Source organism: Pterocles gutturalis, unplaced genomic scaffold (genome assembly GCF_000699245.1).
Source record: "Pterocles gutturalis isolate BGI_N339 unplaced genomic scaffold, ASM69924v1 scaffold1094, whole genome shotgun sequence".
NCBI classification, from domain to species: Eukaryota; Metazoa; Chordata; class Aves; order Pterocliformes; family Pteroclidae; genus Pterocles; species Pterocles gutturalis.
This window is the reverse complement of record NW_010132877.1, coordinates 1-20995: the sequence shown is the minus strand read 5'-3', so window position 1 is coordinate 20995 and position 20995 is coordinate 1. Positions and strand designations below refer to the sequence as shown.

Genomic DNA, 20995 nt, shown 5'->3' with positions numbered 1-20995 from the left:
CTGAGTATTGATTCAGTTTTTTAAACTGGCAAGTAATGACAGAAATTAAGTAAGAAGATTAGAGGGGAAAAAAAGGAAATCTGTTAATCAGAGATGGGCAAGTCATGTGTATTGGAGATGGGAAGGTTTTATATTTTCTGGTTTTGAATGTAATTCTTATTGATGACATAAAAATGAAAGACATGCCATGTTCAGTGAGCTGTCAGTGCTTTTCTGGGAAGGCAGGGAGCACATGATGCTTTCAAATGAAAAATCAAACAATAATTTAGAAAAAAAAAAAAAATCATTGTGTCATAGTGTTAGAAAAAAATTACTATGTTCAAGTTCTACACCAACATTCAAAACTGCTCCATCTACTGGGACAAAAGAAAAAAATCAAGACAAGTTTAATGTGTGAGTATTCATGTATCTAAGTACTCTTCCTGTTAAGTACAAGATATTTTGGATATACTGGATATCGATGATGAAATTTTGATGCTATTAAAATTCACTGCAGCTTTCTGTTTTATTTTCGTGAGCCGTGTTCCTATTTGTAGGGTGGCCACAGCAGTCATGTTCATATTGTTGAGAATTCATGATATATATATATATATATGTGAAATCAAATACATAAGTTCTTTAAAAATTAGCATGTAATTGCTTTTCATTTGATACAAAGTTCACATAATAAAGTATTTCTATTCTTGACACTGAAATGCCATATTTGAAGTAATACCATAATGAATACAGTCTTGCTGTATTTTTATGCCTTGAAGAAAATCAAAGTAGCACCTTTATTTCCTTCTAAATTCATTGTGAATGTAAATTTAAACTAGAAACTGACAGACTTAGGAAGAGTGATCTGATTTTTTAGAGATGGCTCATAGAACAGAAAACCAGTTTTACATAATATCTTAAAAATAACAAAAGCAATGTTTCTGCCACGGTTTTTCCGCAGAGAAAATATACAAAACAGCTGACATTAACTTGTTCTTAGACAATGATTTTGTAACTTATTAATTCCTCCTTCCCTGGCATCTAACAGGAGACCAGTGGAAAAGATGGCTTATCACTGAGTCAAAAACCTGTGGCCCCTTCATGGGAGACTGACTCAACAGCTTTAAGATAGTATCCTGCTAAGGAAATAAAATTATTTTAGACTGAGAGTGTAAATATTCACACAGACTCAGATATTTCCCTGGTTAGAATATGATGTGCCAATGACAATGAACTGAAAATAAAGCAATAGGTTAATTCAGTTACCTAGAATTTCATAGTAAAAATACCTAACGGGTAATGAAAGACAGATAAGGAGTTAATAAATTTACTCTTTTGTTATCTATGTATCTAGGATGGAGAGTGCCTGTTTCATGAATGTTCTCCTTCTAGTTTCCAAATCTGCTACTCCAGCAATGCCAGATTTTCTGCTGAGTTCCAAAATACTTAGTCTAAAACAAGCCATGTGCTACAAAACCATGTCAAATATTAGAGAGAAATATAGGGAAGAGCTAATATGGATTCCAAATTCAGAAGTCCATGTTTATATCTCAGAAAGATGGATATGTATCCCCCAGTATAACACAAATACCATGCTGTTTTGTCCCTGAATTCCCCAGTCAGAGAGAAATCCAGTTCTCACAACCAACGTACATGAAAGACATCAGTAGGAAGAAAAAAAACCAACCAGTTCTCTCTTGTAGGTAGAATTCAAAAACAGAAATAAAGGACAACATGCAGATAAAACAAGGGCTGAAAGATGGTTCTCCCCTTCACTGTCCACTATGAACAAATATAACAAAGTATTTGCCCTGTAAATAAGCATACTAACCAAATAATCACATAAGAGTAGTAACAAATCACCAAAAATCACGAAGCTAGTGGATATAGCCATCACAATCCTGATCAATCATCAAGACACATCTCCTTTCCTCAAGGTACAACAAACCTACATTTGATTTTAAAAAGATTTGTGGTGACTGCTGATTTAGTATAGAAAATGACAAAAATTACCCCCAAGTATCTCTCACTGTTTTTTACCCAGACCTCTGTTCTAATCTCTGCACATAACTTACAGAATAAAAGGAAACGGTCTTTCGGTACCTCAGGGAAATTCAGCCTGTCAGTAATAATTCACGAACACTTTCTTGTCAATAATACTTAATGCGTACCTCAGGGAAATTCAGCCTGTCAGTAACAATTCACGAACACTTTCTCGTCAATAATACTTAATGGAAGAAGCATCATAATGCAACAGTGATTATGCTCATTTGGATTACTGCTGTCTGAAGCACGGTTAGGAAAGTTTTAAAGAAAGCTCTATGGAAAAGCATCAAAATTTCCTCTCAGAAAAATTACAGGTTGTCTATGGTTAGTGTTGGAAAGGACCTTAAAGATCATCTAGTTCCAACCCCCCTGCCATGGGCAGGGACACCCTCCACTAGCCCAGGTTGCTCAAAGCCTCATCCAGCCTGGCCTTGAACACCTCCAGGGATGGGGCATCCACAGCTTCTCTGGGCAACCTGTTCCAGTGCCTCACCACCCCCACAGTGAAAAACTTCTCGAGTGCAGATTAACTGAGAGGAAAAGGGAAAGCATGAGGGGACTGTACCCCACCTATTTTTATCACTCATTACTGTATACTTCCAACATGACTGCAGGGCTGTTCCTAAGTGCCATGTTCCTGTTCATGTTATGGATACTTCAACCCCTAAACGATACTGAAAAAAAAGGCATTTGATCTTGCAAAATGCTGGCAGATGATCAAATGAAAAGTTACAATAAAAAGAGAGAAAAGAACAGATACTGGAGAAGACTATGAATGGTATTGACTACTAAGTGGAAACAAACCTTGCTATTAAGTGACTCTTTTGAGAGACCCATCAGCACTAGAAACAGGATGACTCAAAACTACTTTCTCATGTGAGTTGCAAAGATTCATTGATAATTCTTTGATGAATGATCCTGAATTCTGAACACTTCCATCAGCATTGCAAAATATCAATCTGAACCTCTAAATCCCTTAATCAAACTCAGATTTAAGACCCTTAATGCAATCATAGATTTCTGAATTCCTGAATGCAATCTTGCTTTTCTGTTTTGTTTTAAAGAAACTTTTGCTCCTTTTCAAGTTACACATAGACAGTTTGGTAAAAACTTGAATATATCCCATTTCAAGCCAACAACATCAGTATTTTCTTGGTTACAATTGTACACTTTGGCCTTTCTGATATACATCAGACAACTTGTAAATGTCTAAAGGTTTGCAAGATTATGAACAATGCCAACAGAAAAAAGACCCATATGTCACATCTACAAAATCTTGCAAATGCATTTGAGAAATGTTTTGGATGGTTATTCTTAAATAACACAGCCCAAATCTCAAAACTTTAAAACTGAGTGATCAGCAGAATAATCACAATTATAATTATGTTTTCCAATGATAACAGGCCTTTTTGTACTACAGCTACAGCTTTCAGTTCCAGCATCATTAAGACATTCTTCAAATTACTTTTTAAATATCCTTTTCCCTCAGGATTTTCACTTATACCTAATTAGACTACTTACCCCATGCCATGTAATTCCCCATTGCCAAAACTGCTAAATGCTTCAATAAGAAGGAGGAGGGCACCAGAGGAGCAAGGCAGATGTAATGTCATTGGTTAACAATAGAGGTGTGAAGCAACTGCCGTAATTATAAAACTCATTAATTCACAGTGTTTAGGGGAAAAAAAAATCCTTGGCAATAACTCTGCTGAAATGGCAATTCTTTTCAACACTACATCAGACTGAAAAAAAATCTTTCAATCTACACCTTCAACAAGACAGAATAGTAATTCCAATAGTAATTATGAAAATCAGCATCTGCATAAAAAGTAAGGAAAAACTGTCAGCTATAATGGCATCCAGCATTTATACATCCTTTTCATCTTTCAAATTGACACATGGCACATTTTGACCCCTAATCGCTTTTATTTTTAGTCTCATTCTTCTTAAGACTGTAAATGGACAACTTCCAAGACTATATTTCCGGAAAAAAAAAAAAAAAGAGAGAATTTGAAAGAATTTAAACAAGATTAATCAATTTTAAATTTTACAGTCTCTGCCCAACAGTAGGGTCCTAGGTTTCATCTACAACAGGAATATTTGCCATTTACCTTTGCACTTCATGGATGCAAGCTGTTTAAATAGATGAGGAGCCCTGACATAAGACAGACAGCGCTAGGTTCTGCTTCCATGCTTCCATCATTCATCTTCCATATGCTGCTTGCTAGCTTAGGCAGTGTCATGAAATGTCCCCCATCTCTGCTAATCCTACTCTCAAACTTTCCCTGTCCCAATTTGTCTGAAAAAAATTCTGAAGCTTCTAGGTGGAGAAAATATTTGACAGAGAGAAGAGATTTTAAAGAGACAGCAGCTGGAGTACAGCTCTCACCTTGAATACTCAACATTATATTATTTAACTTCTGTTCACTAGTGGCTATTTCTTTTTAAAATTTCAGTTATTTTTATATACAGTATATATAGGAATTGTGGTTGATTACCATTTTGAATTCAGCTGAATACACTGAATTTCATTTCATATAATTTGCAATGTCTTCTGACAACAGAACAACAGATATTGCAGGGTCAGTGATAGCAATTCCCCTATTTAGGCTGTCTAACACTTTCCATTATAAAAGATTACTGTGGCCTTTATTTCTGAGCTGTAACACTCCGAATGTTTGCAGCAGGTGATTTAAATTTATCAGAAAGAAAGTCTCTGTACTAGTAAAGTGTCTTTCTAGTGTCATAAAATGCTGATCAGGTTTTGTTGAGATGCAAACTGTTGAATAGCACTATATTTTTCTTGTATTTCTCTTCAGAGAAATTTTGGCAGCATGTCAAAACAATAATGAATATAAAAGTAATGTATACAAATACTTACAAGATGGGACTCTAGATTTTGAAGTTAACATTTGGAAATCAGAATATTAAAGACATTGGGCCACTTGTATAGTGTATATAAGAGACTATAATAATAAGTAGGCAGAAATAAGTTTTCCTGGATAACATTCAAGCACTTCTTGTTTTCAAATATGTGTGTACAGGTGGAGTTATTTTGAAAAAGAAGATTTTGTAGATAAAATTACTTAAGTACGTAAAAAGGAAAATGTACTAAAACCTGATTCTTTTATGATGAGAATGTAATACTATCATGCTGCATTGTACACAGTGTCTCCAGACTTGTACCCTAAAATCTTTGGCCTTGCATTGCACTTCTCTACTAAACAGTCACCAGACCAACTGTATGAGCTGGCACTACTGCAGGTTATGACCTCAGGGTTCGTGAGGTGGCTGAGAGAAGGAAAAGAAGGCATTTTAGGAAACAGGTCTTCCCCATATGTCTCCCCTACTTCTTAAAGCTGCTGTAACTTCCAGATTGTCCCAGTGCAAAGTGATGGTTCTTGTACAGATTTAGGATGTTGATATGCAGTTATTATTCCAGCATTTTAGTATTATACCTAACTTACTTAGAAAAAGACAAATATCAGTTTTGCATAGATCCTGAACATTATAAAGGGACATAAGAAGAGAAAGAGGTGCTTACAGTAATTTTGATGTAGTGATTAGATGAAACACTTGAAACATCAAAAATGATTCAGGTATACTACTCAAAACAACAACAAATTAAATTACAGATCAGGGAAGAAAGGCTTTTCTTAATTTCGGGATGTTTTTTCATACACAGGTGTCTCTAAAAGTCACAAGTTACATACGTTTAAGTTGTGATTAGATGAAACACTTGAAACATCAAAAATGATTCAGGCATACTACTCAAAACAACAACAAATTAAATTACAGATCAGGGAAGAAAGGCTTTTCTTAATTTTGGGATGTTTTTTCATACACGTGTCTCTAAAAGTCACAAGTTACATATGTTTAAGTTAAGAAAACACCAGCACTTACTGTCAGAATGAAAAGCAATTCTTCAACGTTGCTTTCAGGTTTCAACTGATCTTTGAACATCCCAATAGTTGGATGCTTCAAATAGTAATAGGAAGCAATGCGGCCATATGTCAGAGGTTCAATGCTGCGATTATCCTGTTAGAAGAGGAATAAAATATACACGGTTCCTGCATGGTTCAATATAAACGGTTCCTACAAAACTGTAAAATACTTTTAAGACTACTTTATAAGAGAGAACAGCAAAAATGATCTAGCATCATAATTTAGCTGCAACCCCAATTAAGCTCAGTTTTCAATGTAAGTCTCGCAAACAGCTCCATAGACAAACTCTAATATCTCAAAGCTGGAGCATGTTACATATCTTGCTGTTCTCAACTTTTAGGAGGAGGTATCTTACTGAATCTTGTAAGGCACAGATTAGTCTTACCTCCCCAATTTCAATACAGTAGGAGCATTCCAAATCAAAGAGGGATTTCTCAACAAGGCTTGAGAGGTACTTATTCATACTGTCATGGCTCACGTCGTCCAAGTTATAGTAACTAGATGAATGGAAAACAGATGCATTTCATGAATGCTTTTTACACTCTGAAGATTTTTAACAATAATGTCTTGTAGGAAAGCTTACAACACTGCTATAATACTCACACATACTTGGAACAGCAAATATCCACATTAAACAATTAAACATAGAACTATTCCCTTATATAGTCTAACAAGAAATTCATGATTCTTAAATGGTTTGTGGGAGTAACCAAAATAATACAAGCATGTACATATGGAAAGATGGTAATTTATCTCTCTATTAATAGAAAGGTTGATAGAAACAGAACTGGACTGCCTATATTTTGTTAGTGGGAACATTTTCCTGATTGCAGAAGTATATTTTCCTGATTACGTATCAAAGTGAACAAGCAATTCTAACGCAAGTAACTATTTTAACTTTAAGAGAAAGGAAAGAAACCCACCAAACATCCTGAAACTCTGAAAATAAAAACTAGGCATGTAGTGACATCTCTTGAAAAAGTAACCTTACACCAATCCAAATATTGGTGCTTGTTGTTATATTTCTGTGCCATTTTATTTTCAAGGCAAACTGCTAAAAAAAAGGAATAGGGTATTTGTGAGTGTGGTTACTACACATGTTCATTTTCAGGTAAAATTGTTTAGGCAAACTATATACAGTAACAATGGTTCCTAGTTATCTGTATGAAGGAAAAATGTTTATAAAGTGTGCCGAAACACATTGCTATGCTAGCACATAAAAAAGACTCAGTGACTGAAGTTTGCACACCTTAACTGTAGAACTTAAGCTGTATTGCAAGATTCCTATACAAAATAACATAATTTCAGGGAGAGCTTTTACGTAGAAGACCCCAGATAAAAATGTAGTAAGAACTTTTGTCCTGGATTCAATGAAGGCGCTGATTCAGAAGGCAACAATTCAGTTCAATAAGCAGTAAAGAAAAACTGAGTATGCTTAGAAAGTTTAAAAATTCTGAATACAAGCAGAGCAATTAATTCATGCCATTTCAATGTGGAAATCAAACAAACAAAAAAATTTGATGGTTTACTGAAATGTTTAAAAGCACAGTAAAAAATGTTGTCCCTGCTCATTTAATTCTTTAAAATACTGTCACACAAAAAGACTATTGAGATTGCTGTCACGATGAAAGATGCTTCTTTGTTCATACTATCTGCTTTACGAAAATTTCCTACTGTTAACGATGTACTCAGCATCCCCACAGGAAACAATACCACATGCTGTAAGGAAAGTAGGTTCTTTCAGCGTTATTTTGTGCAGGTGAACAATAGACTGCAAAACAATGTGTTGAGATTAATTTTATCTCATTTTACATAGTTACAGCTACACCTGAGTTAGTCTTTTTAATTCCCTTTACTGCCAATGGAGAGAAATGTGTGCTTGCAGAATGCTATTCATCCAAAGTATTTTACATCTCTGCTATAGGATGAGGTGAAATGTAATCACTGACTAAAAAACAGAACTTTAGGCAATCATCTCTGTTATTGATACTATATTTGGGCAGACGAATCCCATTCTCTGATTTAAGCTCTATTTGTTTTACTGTAATGTTGCTGTTAACAAATTTCAAAAGATGGAATTGCTTTTTTATATACTACAAGCATCCTTCCATGACTGTTTTATTAGGAGAATCTGATTTGCATTATTATTTTCTTAAACAGAGTTTTTAAATATTTATCTTTTTGAATAGCAATAGCATAAATGAAAAAAGCCTGCATGCTGAATAGCAGTACAGTCATTTCCAGATTTTTTCCCCTTGTTATTAATCCCAAATTATGGGGTTATTCTCTGATGCTTTGAATGTTCACTTATAATTGGGTAAAGATAGAGTAAAACACTACTGCTCTAAGACAAAGATTTAAAAAAATCTGTTCTGATACCAGGAAACAGTCATTTACATTAGACAACAACAAAGTGTATATATATGGCAGTGGAGTATTCAACTCTGTGACATTTTATATGGGTTCATGTTGAGATATCTCAAATATTTAAAACATAGCTATTGTCCAAAAGAAAACAAGCCAAATAAATATTTATATTGATTTAAAAGTTTTATATGGTAGACAGTCTTATGCAAAGAAAACTTATTTGTAACAAAAGTGCTCTAATATTGTTTTCAGTGCAACATAATTTTCATGAGAGTTCCCTGTTAAATTTACTGAAGTAACATAGTAATGATAAAAAACAGTCAATATTTCCATCTGCACCTTTTATCTGCCTGACATCTTATCACTGAATACATCTAGATTCTGCTTATTAGCATAAATTACTTTATAACATTTTGTTTACCTTCTGAAAATAACCGAGCAAATTAACTACATAAGTTGTTTAAGGATGTAAAAAGAGTTTTCTATTTTATACATCTAAACCACTAATGATTCATTAGTATTTTTCACTAAATTGAAGATAACACTACTGAAATGATTATAATTAAGGCACTTTGTTGTCACAGTATTCACTTTCACCATGTCATTTCAGCTCTGTTCTTTGCAGTACTACAACACCGATGATGAATACTGATAAAACAAAGGAAGAGATATGGGCAATACATTGAAATTAGCTTTTGAGACTGTAATTTAAGACACTAATTCAAACAGATTTTATCCTGTGCCCTGCCTAATTAGCAGTATTTCACTCTAAAGTTGTAATCATAAAAGGCATTATAATGCCTTTGAAAAATTATGTGAATTTTACATTTGCTGATTATTATTATTTTTTTTTTTTTGTCAGAGGAACAAATATCTAGCGGCCTTGTGCAAATAAAACAACGTAAAGAAAAATCTTAAATGGTTTGTAATCTTCAGTGAAGTACCAGTGTGTTTTAACTACTATCTATAATGGGGTAAATATAATTTTGAGCACACCCACAGGAGCTTCTTGGTCACTCAGCACATTTTCCCCTAGTAAAAAGCAAAGCCATTCATCTAGAAAGCCTATGTTAAAATCATTAGCAAAAACAGAGGTATCATGACATTAGACAGTACATTGAATGCGCAGGCATAAATGCAAGTTGAATTTTGCATGTTGGTATGCTCCAAGTATAAAAACTGCATCGTATGTGAGTTCCTCTATGAAGCTATATTACCTAACTATTTAATTACAGATAAAGAATAAAAACAATGCAGTTTCATGCTCACTGCATTGAATCATCTAGTCATTATTTTCCCTTTGCTATAAACAGACAGCCTACCTTTTTATCAGCACACCATTTCATTTATTTCACAGTGAAGCCCAGTTTCACAATAATTGACTTGTCAGAAGCTCTAATTTATGAGGCTGGGCTCTGTAAGCCTTCTCCTATATTGGACTCAACCTGCACACAAGCAGGGTTGAATATTTACAATGCTGTTAACAGGTGCTGAGTTGTTTAATGATTCTAATAGCCAGAAGCGTACTGAGAAAGCCAGCGGGATCACAATTACAGGCTGTTTGAACACAACAATTACTCGTCCCCTGAGAGGTGTGAAAGTCAAAGGCAGTTTTATCCTAACAGCATCTAGCACATGGGCTAGACAGGCTAACTTCCATTAGTAGTCCATTGGGAAAAAGCAATAACAAACCCCTAGGTATCATAAAAATTTACAAAGTATGTAAAATTTAAACAATCAAAAACTGAAGGAACTTTTAATTGTCTTTTAAAGAATATATTTTAAATTCCAAACCTTGTAGAGCTTAGCAAGAACAACAAACCGTGAAACATAAACTTATTTCTCTAATCTAAGGAAGTGTGGAATTTCATCAGCCAAGAAAGACAGAGAGACGTGCAGGAACATAAAATGTAGATGAAGTTACACAAAACATTTAGGATTTAACGTGAATGGTGGCAATCATTTCCTGTTTAGCTTATGTAAACCTGACGTGAGATCTCTCTGGGAAATTTTTTATCAGCCTTGAAATGGTCCTGCTATAACTGTCAATGCTGTGAAGTCATTTGTTACAGGACCATGTTTTTTATGTTCAGATTATACGGTAGTAATAGTGACACACAGAATGAAAATCGGTGGCAGAGTCAGCCAAAAATATTAGAAGACAAAACTTGCTAGCTGGAGAGCCTTTTGAAACAAATGCACAAAAAAAGATGAATCTACAGCATTCACCTGATAGCAAGAAAGTGTGCTTTCTGAGATTTTACAGTCCTGAAAGCAGAATTTTGTTATGAACAAGTATGGGGGAAGCACAGGTAGCCATTTTTGTAAATCACTTTACTGCAGTCATCAATTAGGTTTATTTTCATCAGCCTGTGGCCTTCAGCAGCTGCCATCTTCAAATGGTACCATGGAAATGGTACCGAGCATACAGCACAATTGATGGACCTTCATAGCCAGAGAGCGATGAACCAATGTACCAACTCACTTCTGTTGTTGGGGCATCACTGACTCTGGAGTCCGTGACTGGCTTGCTAAAATGCATTACAGCATACACAAATGCTGCAGCAGTAATCTCTACCTGTATTTCACTTGTATTGTATGTTGTTGCATTCATATATTTGCTTTTGTCAGGTATAAGAAATAGATACATTGATATTTTTAGTAAGTTTTTAGTATATTGTACATTGTGGTTATTTAAGAAGATCAAAAAAGAGACCAGTTTATTTGACATCAGCAAGGTATTTGCCTCCACATCAGTGCTGCTAATTAAAATATTTCCAAGAAAGTTTACTGCCTAAGATGCATTCATAAGATGAGAAAGCAGAGGCACTTGGCACATGTAAATTTGCTTACATATTAATTGGGCATTTGTTTTTCCTGATATATTCCAACAGATAACTTGTACAAGTAAATCACATCCAACAGTAGTAAGACAATTAGGTGAATTTGCTTTCTGAATGGGGAGATGCCGGGTCTTCAGCTTTGCATTCCCACCTAAGAGGGCAGCAGACAGGGGAACAGGGGGTGGTTTGAATACTCAGCAGCCTGGGGCTTCCCAGTCTGAGAGAATCAGAAAAACTCTATTCATGTGAATAGTTTGGTAAAAGCATAACATGAACTACATACACTGTGACCCTAATGACTTAAAAGAACAAGTTCTTGTTATGAAATTCGTAGCAATGCCTATAGCTATTATTTATGAAGTATATATACATGTGCACAGATCTAAATGTGATTATAAAAGAAAGAATCCGCTCTGAGAAATATCTGTTTACCAACTCAGAAAATGGATATGGGTAATTACTGCAGTGTAACATACCTGCACCTTCTTAGCTTCTGTTCTTAGTAGCTACTGCCAAACTTTTCCCTTTTATCTCTTAATCTCAGTTAAATTTAACTTTCTTCAATGATTCCCCGTTCTGATATGATTCCAAACTAGCCCTAAAATTCTGAATAATGTGATTTTGTCACTGAAATACATATTATTCTATCCTGACTGGCTGATATTAGCTGTCACCTCACTACCAGACACTGTACTGGAACAGTATATAATCATAATTTTTATTCAGATGTTTTGTTCACATGTTATTAGACATGGTCAGCTAATCATACTGAGAAAAGGAAATTTAAAGTAAAATATAAGTGTATGATGATAAGAGCATCAGTCTGAGACAATTTAATTATAATTTATATAATATATACTTGACTGATACCAAGTGAAAAAAACCCCTTAATAATAAATCTCAGAATAAATTAAAAATACAATTATTTCAGGTCTTCACAAGGAATTTATACAGAAATGTGGTTTTATAAGTGTCTATGTATACACACATACAGTATCATATGTATCTATAAATGCATTAAAAACCACACACATTTTAACAGTGATGTGATGTGTGCTCTCAGAATATCTAAAAATTAACTTTCCAAATGAAAGCTGATTCTGCTTAACTTTACACATGTTGTAAATTTCTATTTCTGCACATGTATCTGGATAATATCATATAGTGACTTACAGAAAATGTTTCCCATAGCCATTTCTCTTTTGTAGAAAACTGCAGATTATAATCTTTTATAAGGGTAAAAGAATGGAATAGTCAAGGAATTTCAGCCAAGGAAAGGAGATAGACGAGCCTCTCAAAATAGCCCCTTTCAAAGAACAGGACACTTTACTGATCTGTCTTGTGTGATCTTGACTAAGTAAAGAATTAGAATTGTATGTGGAAAGGAGAACACATTGCAGTACTTGACTGAAGAGGCACAGAAACTTTGACTTAATGTGCAGATTCAAAAACATCTACATTGAGGAATAATTGCTTTGGGGGAAGGAAAGAACAGGGAAGAAACTCTGGATATTGAGACTGATACGCTTTGATAAACAGTTTTATTTGGACCACTCCTCTCCTTTGCACATCATTCTCTTGAACAACAGGCACATGACTAGTCAGTATGCCTCCGAACGAAACTAGCACTCAGTTACTCCACTCCCCCAAATCAACAGCTCAATTACTCCTCTTAACTAGACAGTTAAAACCCATTTCACAGATTTCAAGACACAAGTGCTCCTCAAACAAGAAAATTAAAATGGTTTGATGAAAAGTATTTTAACATGTAAAGGTTTTCAGCATCACCATTAAAAAAGACACTATTAAAAGTCTAACAAGTTATCCCAAGTGTGCTAGAAAAACTTCCATAAAGACTGCATGTTTAGAAGAAACTGGGATACTTAGAGCAAAAGAATACTTTGATCTCTATCTCACAACACATACAGATTAACATTACTTAAATAGTACAAATTACAGGCATTCAGTAAGGCATTTTATCACACTGGATTGGAATAGAATGATCCTATATTTGTTTATGCAGCTTTAATAGACAAGTATCTAAAACTGGCAATAAATTAGAATATAAATCTTCTGCATATTACCTAAGCCCATTATTTTGGGGATTTACAGCATCACATGCAATGACTTTTATGCCAACGATTCCCAAGGCAATTTACCAATCATGCATACGGGAATTACTTATTCACCACTAAGGTACAATCACCTGCTGGCTGGAAAATAGTTCTTGTTTCATAGTGGAGAGAAAGTCAACAAAATTGCTTCAGGGCAGGACATGATAAAGAACACTGTATCAAGTGACACTGAGTAGGTACTGTGTAACTACCCGAACCAAAATTCAGCCATTGTGCTCCTACTCTCATGAAAAAAATAAACCCTAAAGCCTTTGAATTATTAAGGGCCACAAATAGTTCTTTTTTGGTACCATCAATCACTTCATATGCTCATCTATGGCACAGTAAGCTCCATTACTATATTGCAATTCTTCACAATTATCTCAACTGTCACTGACTTCTCTACATGAAACTCAGTTTTCAGTTTTCCTTTGACGTATCTCATTCAAACACTGATCATGCTGGAAACTGCTTGGCTTGTAGGCTTGTACGCGGTCTGAAAATACCACAGATAGTAGGTTCAGGAACTCGACTAACTGCCTAGTTTAGTAACTTTGGATGAAACTCAATATAATTTATTATCATGTCAAAGAATGGAAAACATGCACATCCATTGCATTTGCACTTGGTATCTAGAAGTGCCCTCTTTGACACAGTCAATAATGTCCTTCATTTTTCTCCCTGCATGACCGAGTACAGAAGGAATGCTGAGTACTTCTGTGTGGATGAGACAGGGGATAAAGCAATACAACTCGTACTGCATGTCTTTCCAGTGAAAGACTCCAATTTCATTAGAAACTTCAACATGCATTCCTATCCTGCCATTATGGACATGACTAGTCAAGATCTGTTCATCTTGTTTCTCACTACAGAGACTCTGCATCTCACTATGAAATATAGTGGGTTTTTTACTTTTTTTTCCTCCCCCACAATCCTCTCAGAATAGCAGAACTTTTGCCTAAAAGTTGATATTATAATGACTTTAGATGTAGCTTTCCATGACACGGCACATTAAATAAACTTCTGAGAAAAAAGGACCATCAGTAAACATGCCAACCTCATACTCCAGTGGGAACCTTCTTCTATATTGGGAAGAGCTTGCCTATTAAATCAAACAACTACTTTTCTACATTATACACTTACCTTTTGGCTATATGTTGTGTCTTAAAAATCTACCTACCACAGATACCACGCGATCAAAGCTTGCCAAAGACAAATCAACAAAATCACTTTAACACAGCAATTCAAGAGCAAGACCTTTTAATAATGTCATATGTAAATTCCAAAGTCATACAACTAAACACAACTTTACCCACATCTAACCTAGACAAAACCAGAATTTGGCTGTTTGCCACTCTCAGGGAAGAAATACTTTCTATATAAATATATTCCTTTTGTTAGTTATGGAGCGAGAACTGAATATGTTTTCTTTAGCTTACAGTTCTAACATTCAGAATTTTTTACATCCCAAGAAGATTAGATGGATATTCTGTTTTGTGGGAGGTTCTCAGCATAGGACTGGATGCAGAATGCAAAAATAATGAAGACTAAAAAAGAATTAAAGGAAATTATTTTATCACCTGCAGGCTCCCACCAGCAGTTCCCCATAAAGAACCCAAATGCCCAAAAATTCAGCCAAATGTTAAGGACATTAACATGATCTCAGAAGTTCCTATACAACACTCTGGAGTACATCAAGAAATATTTAGTTTTATAAATGCCTAATTCTTTGTTTGCCACATTATTTTGGTGAATGAATGATCACATGATACGTAACATACCATTTACCCAAAACAATGTTGTGGCAAAGGCAGGCTTCATTGCTGGAACAGCTCAGAATGATCTGCATACCAGCTGGAGCTAGGCAGGATGATAACAATCACTGAAAATATTGCACACATGGTTTCACCAGGATACCCTAATGAAAGTGAACTTTATCACAGAGAAACAGCTGATAGCTATTCTCTCATTTATTAGGAAAATCCAGGTCTTTATACATTTTCTATAGAAAACTGGGCAGAACATATCAATGTTGTAGCTAAAAAAAACCCAACCACATTATAAATACCATACCTAAAGGAATGTGATAATCTGCAGTTTTATTTTAGGGATGCTGATGTAGCCCTCTCAATAAGGCTACTTTATAGTTGTCACTAAACTGTAAAGTTATCTGCCAAGAAATGCATTTATATTTAGAGAAAAAAATTATTAAAAAAATGTGTACACAAGTTTTATTCCACGTGTGGGCCAGTAATGCTCCTGCATTGGAGCCTGCTAAGTATTCTAGGCTCCACCAGCAGTGGTATCACCTTTGGATCAACTCTACCCTCAATTTACCTTTAGATTAAATTGCATTTGTATTTTCTACTCACGTTGGGTTCATTATAAGTCGACGGAAGAAATAAGTCCAAGTGATATAATCCATTGCATCCTGCTTAGACGTAATAGTTCCAGCAGCAATTTCAGCATTCAGGTGGTCAGCCAGCACTTCTAACAAGCTGAAGAACAGGTAACAAGAGGATTTAGCTGACTTTACAATCACAAAGACAGGTAATATGTTTTGTAGAGTTGTGCATTAAAAGGTTTATTACTTTTAATCCTGAAAATATTATATATTTATCTTCCAGTAAAAGAGAAGAGGGGAAGAAGGGGGAACGTAATTGCAAGGTCAGTCATCTTCTTTACATGATAGGGGAATGAAGCTCAAATTATTTTTTCATTGGACCAAGAATGCACAAGTTTAAGTCATTCATGGAATGTATTCAGATGGAGCTACTCAGTGGTAACTTCTGAATAATGTATGTTGACCACATGAACATGCTGGTTTAATCCAATAGAGAATCATATGGAAAGACAAACAGGAAATGAAACAGTGGCAATAGCTTAGCTAATACTTGACAAATACTTGAGGGCTATTAAAATGACATCAAAACTGCTTCCCCCAGATTTTGCCTCATCTTCATCCAATGTAAAAAGAAAAAAAAAAAAAAAGCTTGTACTTTTACCCAGAAAGATCTAAATTCAGAAGAACAGAGGAACAAATGCAGTTAAAAATTATCCTTACAAAGTAAAATACTGTTTACTGTCATTAAATGGAACAAAGACCTCCATTAGGGCATCCAATGAGATCATGCCTGGCTAGAGTTCAATCAGGGAATGGCAAATATTCTTAAGGATCAACCTAGTTTTTCTTGTATTATAATAGTTTTTCTTATCTTACTGTTCTTTTCCTATTGCTAAAAGTAAAGAATAATTTGGTATGAGTAGCTGTTCTACTGCTTTATACCACTGATCACATGCTTCTGAAGGTTAAGAACTACAGATGTTCTACCCAGATTGGCCAACAGAAACTGGACAGATGATTCAATAGCTATTCCATAATAAAGAGTGCTTTCTCTTTTGCTTCTAATGTGCTGTATTTCAGACTCATGATCAGTGAGAGCATAAGGCCTGCCATAGGAGTTATGTACTCAAGTCTTACAATTAATACATAGACAATGGTTTTCAGAAAAAAACTTTAATCAAAAAAATATAAGTTTAATTCTACAAATTGGAAATACTACACCAAGTTGATAAACCTGCTCTTTGGTAGAACAGATATGGAAGCATGCTAAAACTAAAAAACCTCCAAAAACCCCCAAACAGTTTATCTTTGAAGCTATGAAGCCTCTTCAAATACTTGATCATAAAAGAGACCAAGGCAACTCTAAGTTAATTGGATCACAACCCACATTGAACGTCACGAGATTGCTATCAGTATGTGAATCTTAATGTGAAAATTTATCAAACATTTGTTTATAGTAAAAGATGGACTATCTCAAACTACAAAGCAAATATATACACACAAAATGAGCTACTAGAAACACAGAATATTTATAGCATTCCAAACAGGAACAAGGTGCGATTACTACTGTTATACTGAAGACACGATTTCTTTATTTAGAAACACCACCTACCAACGAATAGAAAGATTTCCTAGTTTATGCTAGTGCCATACAGTCTGGATGTATCATCAACATTTTAACAGACTGTTCTTTTGACTTATTACCTATCATTTTGGAGGGGTTCAAGTCCTAGCCTTTTGTGCTAAGTGCAATTAAATGTTAAAAAAAGAAAAGTGCGGTTTCCTAAGGAAATGAAACGCATGTCTCCACATTCTTTGTTTGCAAAAATTGTATGTCTGTCTGTGCACCACAGAAATTAACCTTCAAATACACCAGCCCATTTCAACTACATTTCACAGGTGGATAGTACTCTCAAGCTCCTACAAATTTCCTGACCAGACAGAGGTCCCATTAATGCTTATGTTGAGGGATGAAGTTTCCTTAGGAGAACGATACCGTGAATTCTTCATCACTGAGAAAAGCTTTCAATAATGCTCATGCTTTATTAGATGTCTGAGAATCCCTCCATGAAACATGCACCTACAGGAGAGCGATGTAACTAGTTCTGCTTCTCAGGGAACCACTCAGTACATCATAAATACCAAAACCAAGGCATGAGTTACATTATGCTGGACAGCAAACTTTGTACCAGTGAAGTTCAGAGAGACTGCAAAAAGGTTGTGTTTCCACATTTCTGACAAAAATATTGCAATTTTGAAGTGAAAGATGTGTTAAAAGTGTATTAGTAACAGTATACGTAATTGTATATGTAATATAACATACATAGTAATACACCATGCAGATTTTTTTGAGTTTGTGAGATTACGAAGAATGTGGTATCTATAATGGTACAAGTATTCTAGGTAAAAAATGCTAGAAACTGACCTACTTTTTTTTCTTATTAGGAATTTGTCACGGAATTTCAGAGAGGGTTCTGAGGACCAGTTGTACTGCACGCTGGTCTTGAAGAACAGTTTGTGTTCTCATTCAAATCACAGAATCACAGAATGTTAGAGATTGGAAGGGACCTCGAAAGATCATCTGGTCCAATCCCCCTGCTGGAGCAGGAACACCTAGATCAGATCACACAGGAATGTATCCAGGCGGGCTTTGAATGTCTCCAGAGAAGGAGACTCCACAACCTCTCTGGGCAGCCTGTTCCAGTGCTCTGTCACCCTCACCGTGAAGAAGTTTTTTCTCATATTCAAGTGGAACCTCCTATGTTCCAGCTTGAACCCATTGCCCCTTGTCCTATCACTGGATGTCACAGAGAAGAGCCTGGCTCCATCCTCCTGACACTCACCCTTCACGTATTTATAAACATTAATTAGGTCACCCCTCAGTCTCCTCTTTTCCAGGCTAAAGAGACCCAGCTCCCTCAGCCTTTCCTCATAAGGGAGATGCTCCATTCCCTTCATCATCTTTGTGGCTCTGCGCTGGACTCTCTCTGAGACAACACTCAGAAGCAGAGAAGCATTTGTACTGCTATCTGGGAGTGGACTAAATAGCTCAACAGTGCTTCAAAACTCATGGAGGAAAGGATTTTTCTACATAAACATGGATTTTTTTTTTGAAAATTATTTTCCTCTAGGACACCAATATTTAGGAGATATTCAGCACAGGAATTTTGTTTCACTTTTCTCTATCCCTCATTTGTAATATTGTTGATAGTTTGATCAACTTTTCTAATTGCTTTATCTTTACCTTGATTCCACTGGGAAAGGTTCATAAAGGAATTTTTTGTAGAAGTCTTTCTTAATATCATGAACTAGGATTACAGCTTTTCCTTGGTCATCAAACTGTGGTCTGCCAGCACGTCCCATCATCTGAAGTACATCTGCCAAAGAGACAATAATGCATAAAACAAATTTATTCATTTAAATGTATAAATAAATGTATTTACGTCTGTACAATGTGCAATACAGGATTTTTGGATTTCTTTGGATTTAGTATGCCCTATTGGTTTTGACACATCTAATTTTTTTTTTCCATTTCAGATAAATTTACGATTAATTTCTTTCTGGCAGAGACTATCTTCCTGCATACTTGAAGACCACCCACTGCAATAGAATTCAAGCTTACATCTAATATAAATTTCCTCCTCTCTCTTTCCAGTCCACATCCACCCCTTGTTTGATCACATGCAATTAAAGAAGACAAGTAAGAGAACTCATGAAGCCTACAATGGCAACTGTCTATTATTTCCCAGTTTTAAAGCATTTGACCTAACAATAAGAAAAGTGCCTTTTATAAGCTTTTCTGCTATATGTAATTTCATAGGTTTTTAATATTTTAGAGGAAAAAAGGTAAAGGCAGATTCTAATTACTGACAACTATGATCTTTACCACTCAAGCTTCAGGACAAGCTATATGAGTTATTAGCACTGGAGTGGAGATGGTTTTGTATCATATGTTGTCCCTGTATCAGATCACCATATACAAATTTAAAAGCAGGTACAGTTAAATCTTACCTCTACTACTCTGCCTACAAATCATTACTTGCAAATACTAGTTAGTGATTTCTATAAACACTGACAATACTAGTTTATACAAAACACACTCGCTACCTGGCCACTAAGACAAGTATGCTTATCACCTATTTGTTTGTGTCTTCTTGTAATCTGAGAAGTGCATCTGCATAGGTTGTTTTGTGTCTTGCTCAACAGAGCTCTGATTCTTTTTTGGTGCCTCCAACTGCTATTTAACTTTGAAGAAACAATGGAAAGCAATTCACAAGTAAGTTTTACAAATTTATTTTAAAACTTTTATTGTTCTGTGTATTCTCTGGGAACTTTATCATATCTGCACAATGTATGTCTTGCAGTACCTGGCATTTTGAAAAGCGATTTCTTTGGCTTCAGAATCAATAAGCTTTTGGCCCCACTGGGCAGTTGGGGAAGGAAAATCCAGAGGGTGTAGAATGGGATACAGCAATGGACAATGATAGGAGAAACAGCCCAATGACAAGAAACAGTTTTTAGCAATGCATTTTCACTTGCAAATGCACAAGCTATATAGACAGACAGGTTTTTTATCAGTTTATTCCTTTCATTAATTTAGGAGTGACATGAAAATGCAAAATGAAACTAGTTTGACAATGATGTTTCTGAATAGGTATGTGCACAGGAAGGTGATGAAACAACTTCTTGCTGTTCTAATGTGGTGAATTAAATTGTGCATAATACCATATAGGAAATGGATTTACCAAAAAGTGTCAGGAAATTATTTTTGCCAATATCCACTATGTAATTATCCAAACCCAATATTTTCTTTACTGACTATATGCTGCTTGGCTGCTTTTAATCACTGGACTAAACTCCTGAATGTTAAATATGATCCAACTGCCTGACTAAATGTCTGGTAACAGAAAAAAGGCCCTCCCCAAAACCTCTGACTTCACTCAAAGAAGCATTTTTACTTATTTTGAAATTACTGAACAGTCCAGAATGATTCATTCGCCCTCAGCTGCTTCCTTGGAGCCAAATGCATTCCTGATATAGATAGGTAACTTCAGCAGGGAGAAACCGAGTTATACCATGATGGAACAGTGAAGACATTACTTGAAGGCAGCATTAAAGACAGCATTGTGAAATTTTGGAAGTATTTCAGAAAGAAACTCATTACATTTTCATTTTATTGCTGCTGCAAAACTGTACTACCTATCCACAGAACTTCCAGATGCATAAATATTCTCTAGAAAGTTAAAAATAAAAATGCTCTAAGCAAACCACACCACATGTTTCTTCATAAAGTAAGGAATCTGCACTTTCTGTGGCAGTGCAGACAACAAAATCCAAATGCTTCCATCACAGATGGTGGT

At 35.2% G+C, this 20995-nt stretch overlaps 1 protein-coding gene across 1 annotated transcript in view; it reads right to left on the bottom strand.

The window, feature by feature from the left end:
- Positions 1-19012, bottom strand: part of LOC104467282 (activating signal cointegrator 1 complex subunit 3-like) — a gene marked incomplete at its 5' end in the record, with an annotated part of 53331 nt that extends 34319 nt beyond the window's left edge. The window contains 4 exons of the mRNA XM_010081010.1: positions 5926-6060; positions 6353-6464; positions 15664-15789; positions 18880-19012. Coding sequence (XP_010079312.1) covers positions 5926-6060; positions 6353-6464; positions 15664-15789; positions 18880-19012 — 506 coding nt within the window. The remainder of the gene's footprint in view (positions 1-5925; positions 6061-6352; positions 6465-15663; positions 15790-18879) is intronic.
- Positions 19013-20995: the final 1983 nt, after the last annotated feature.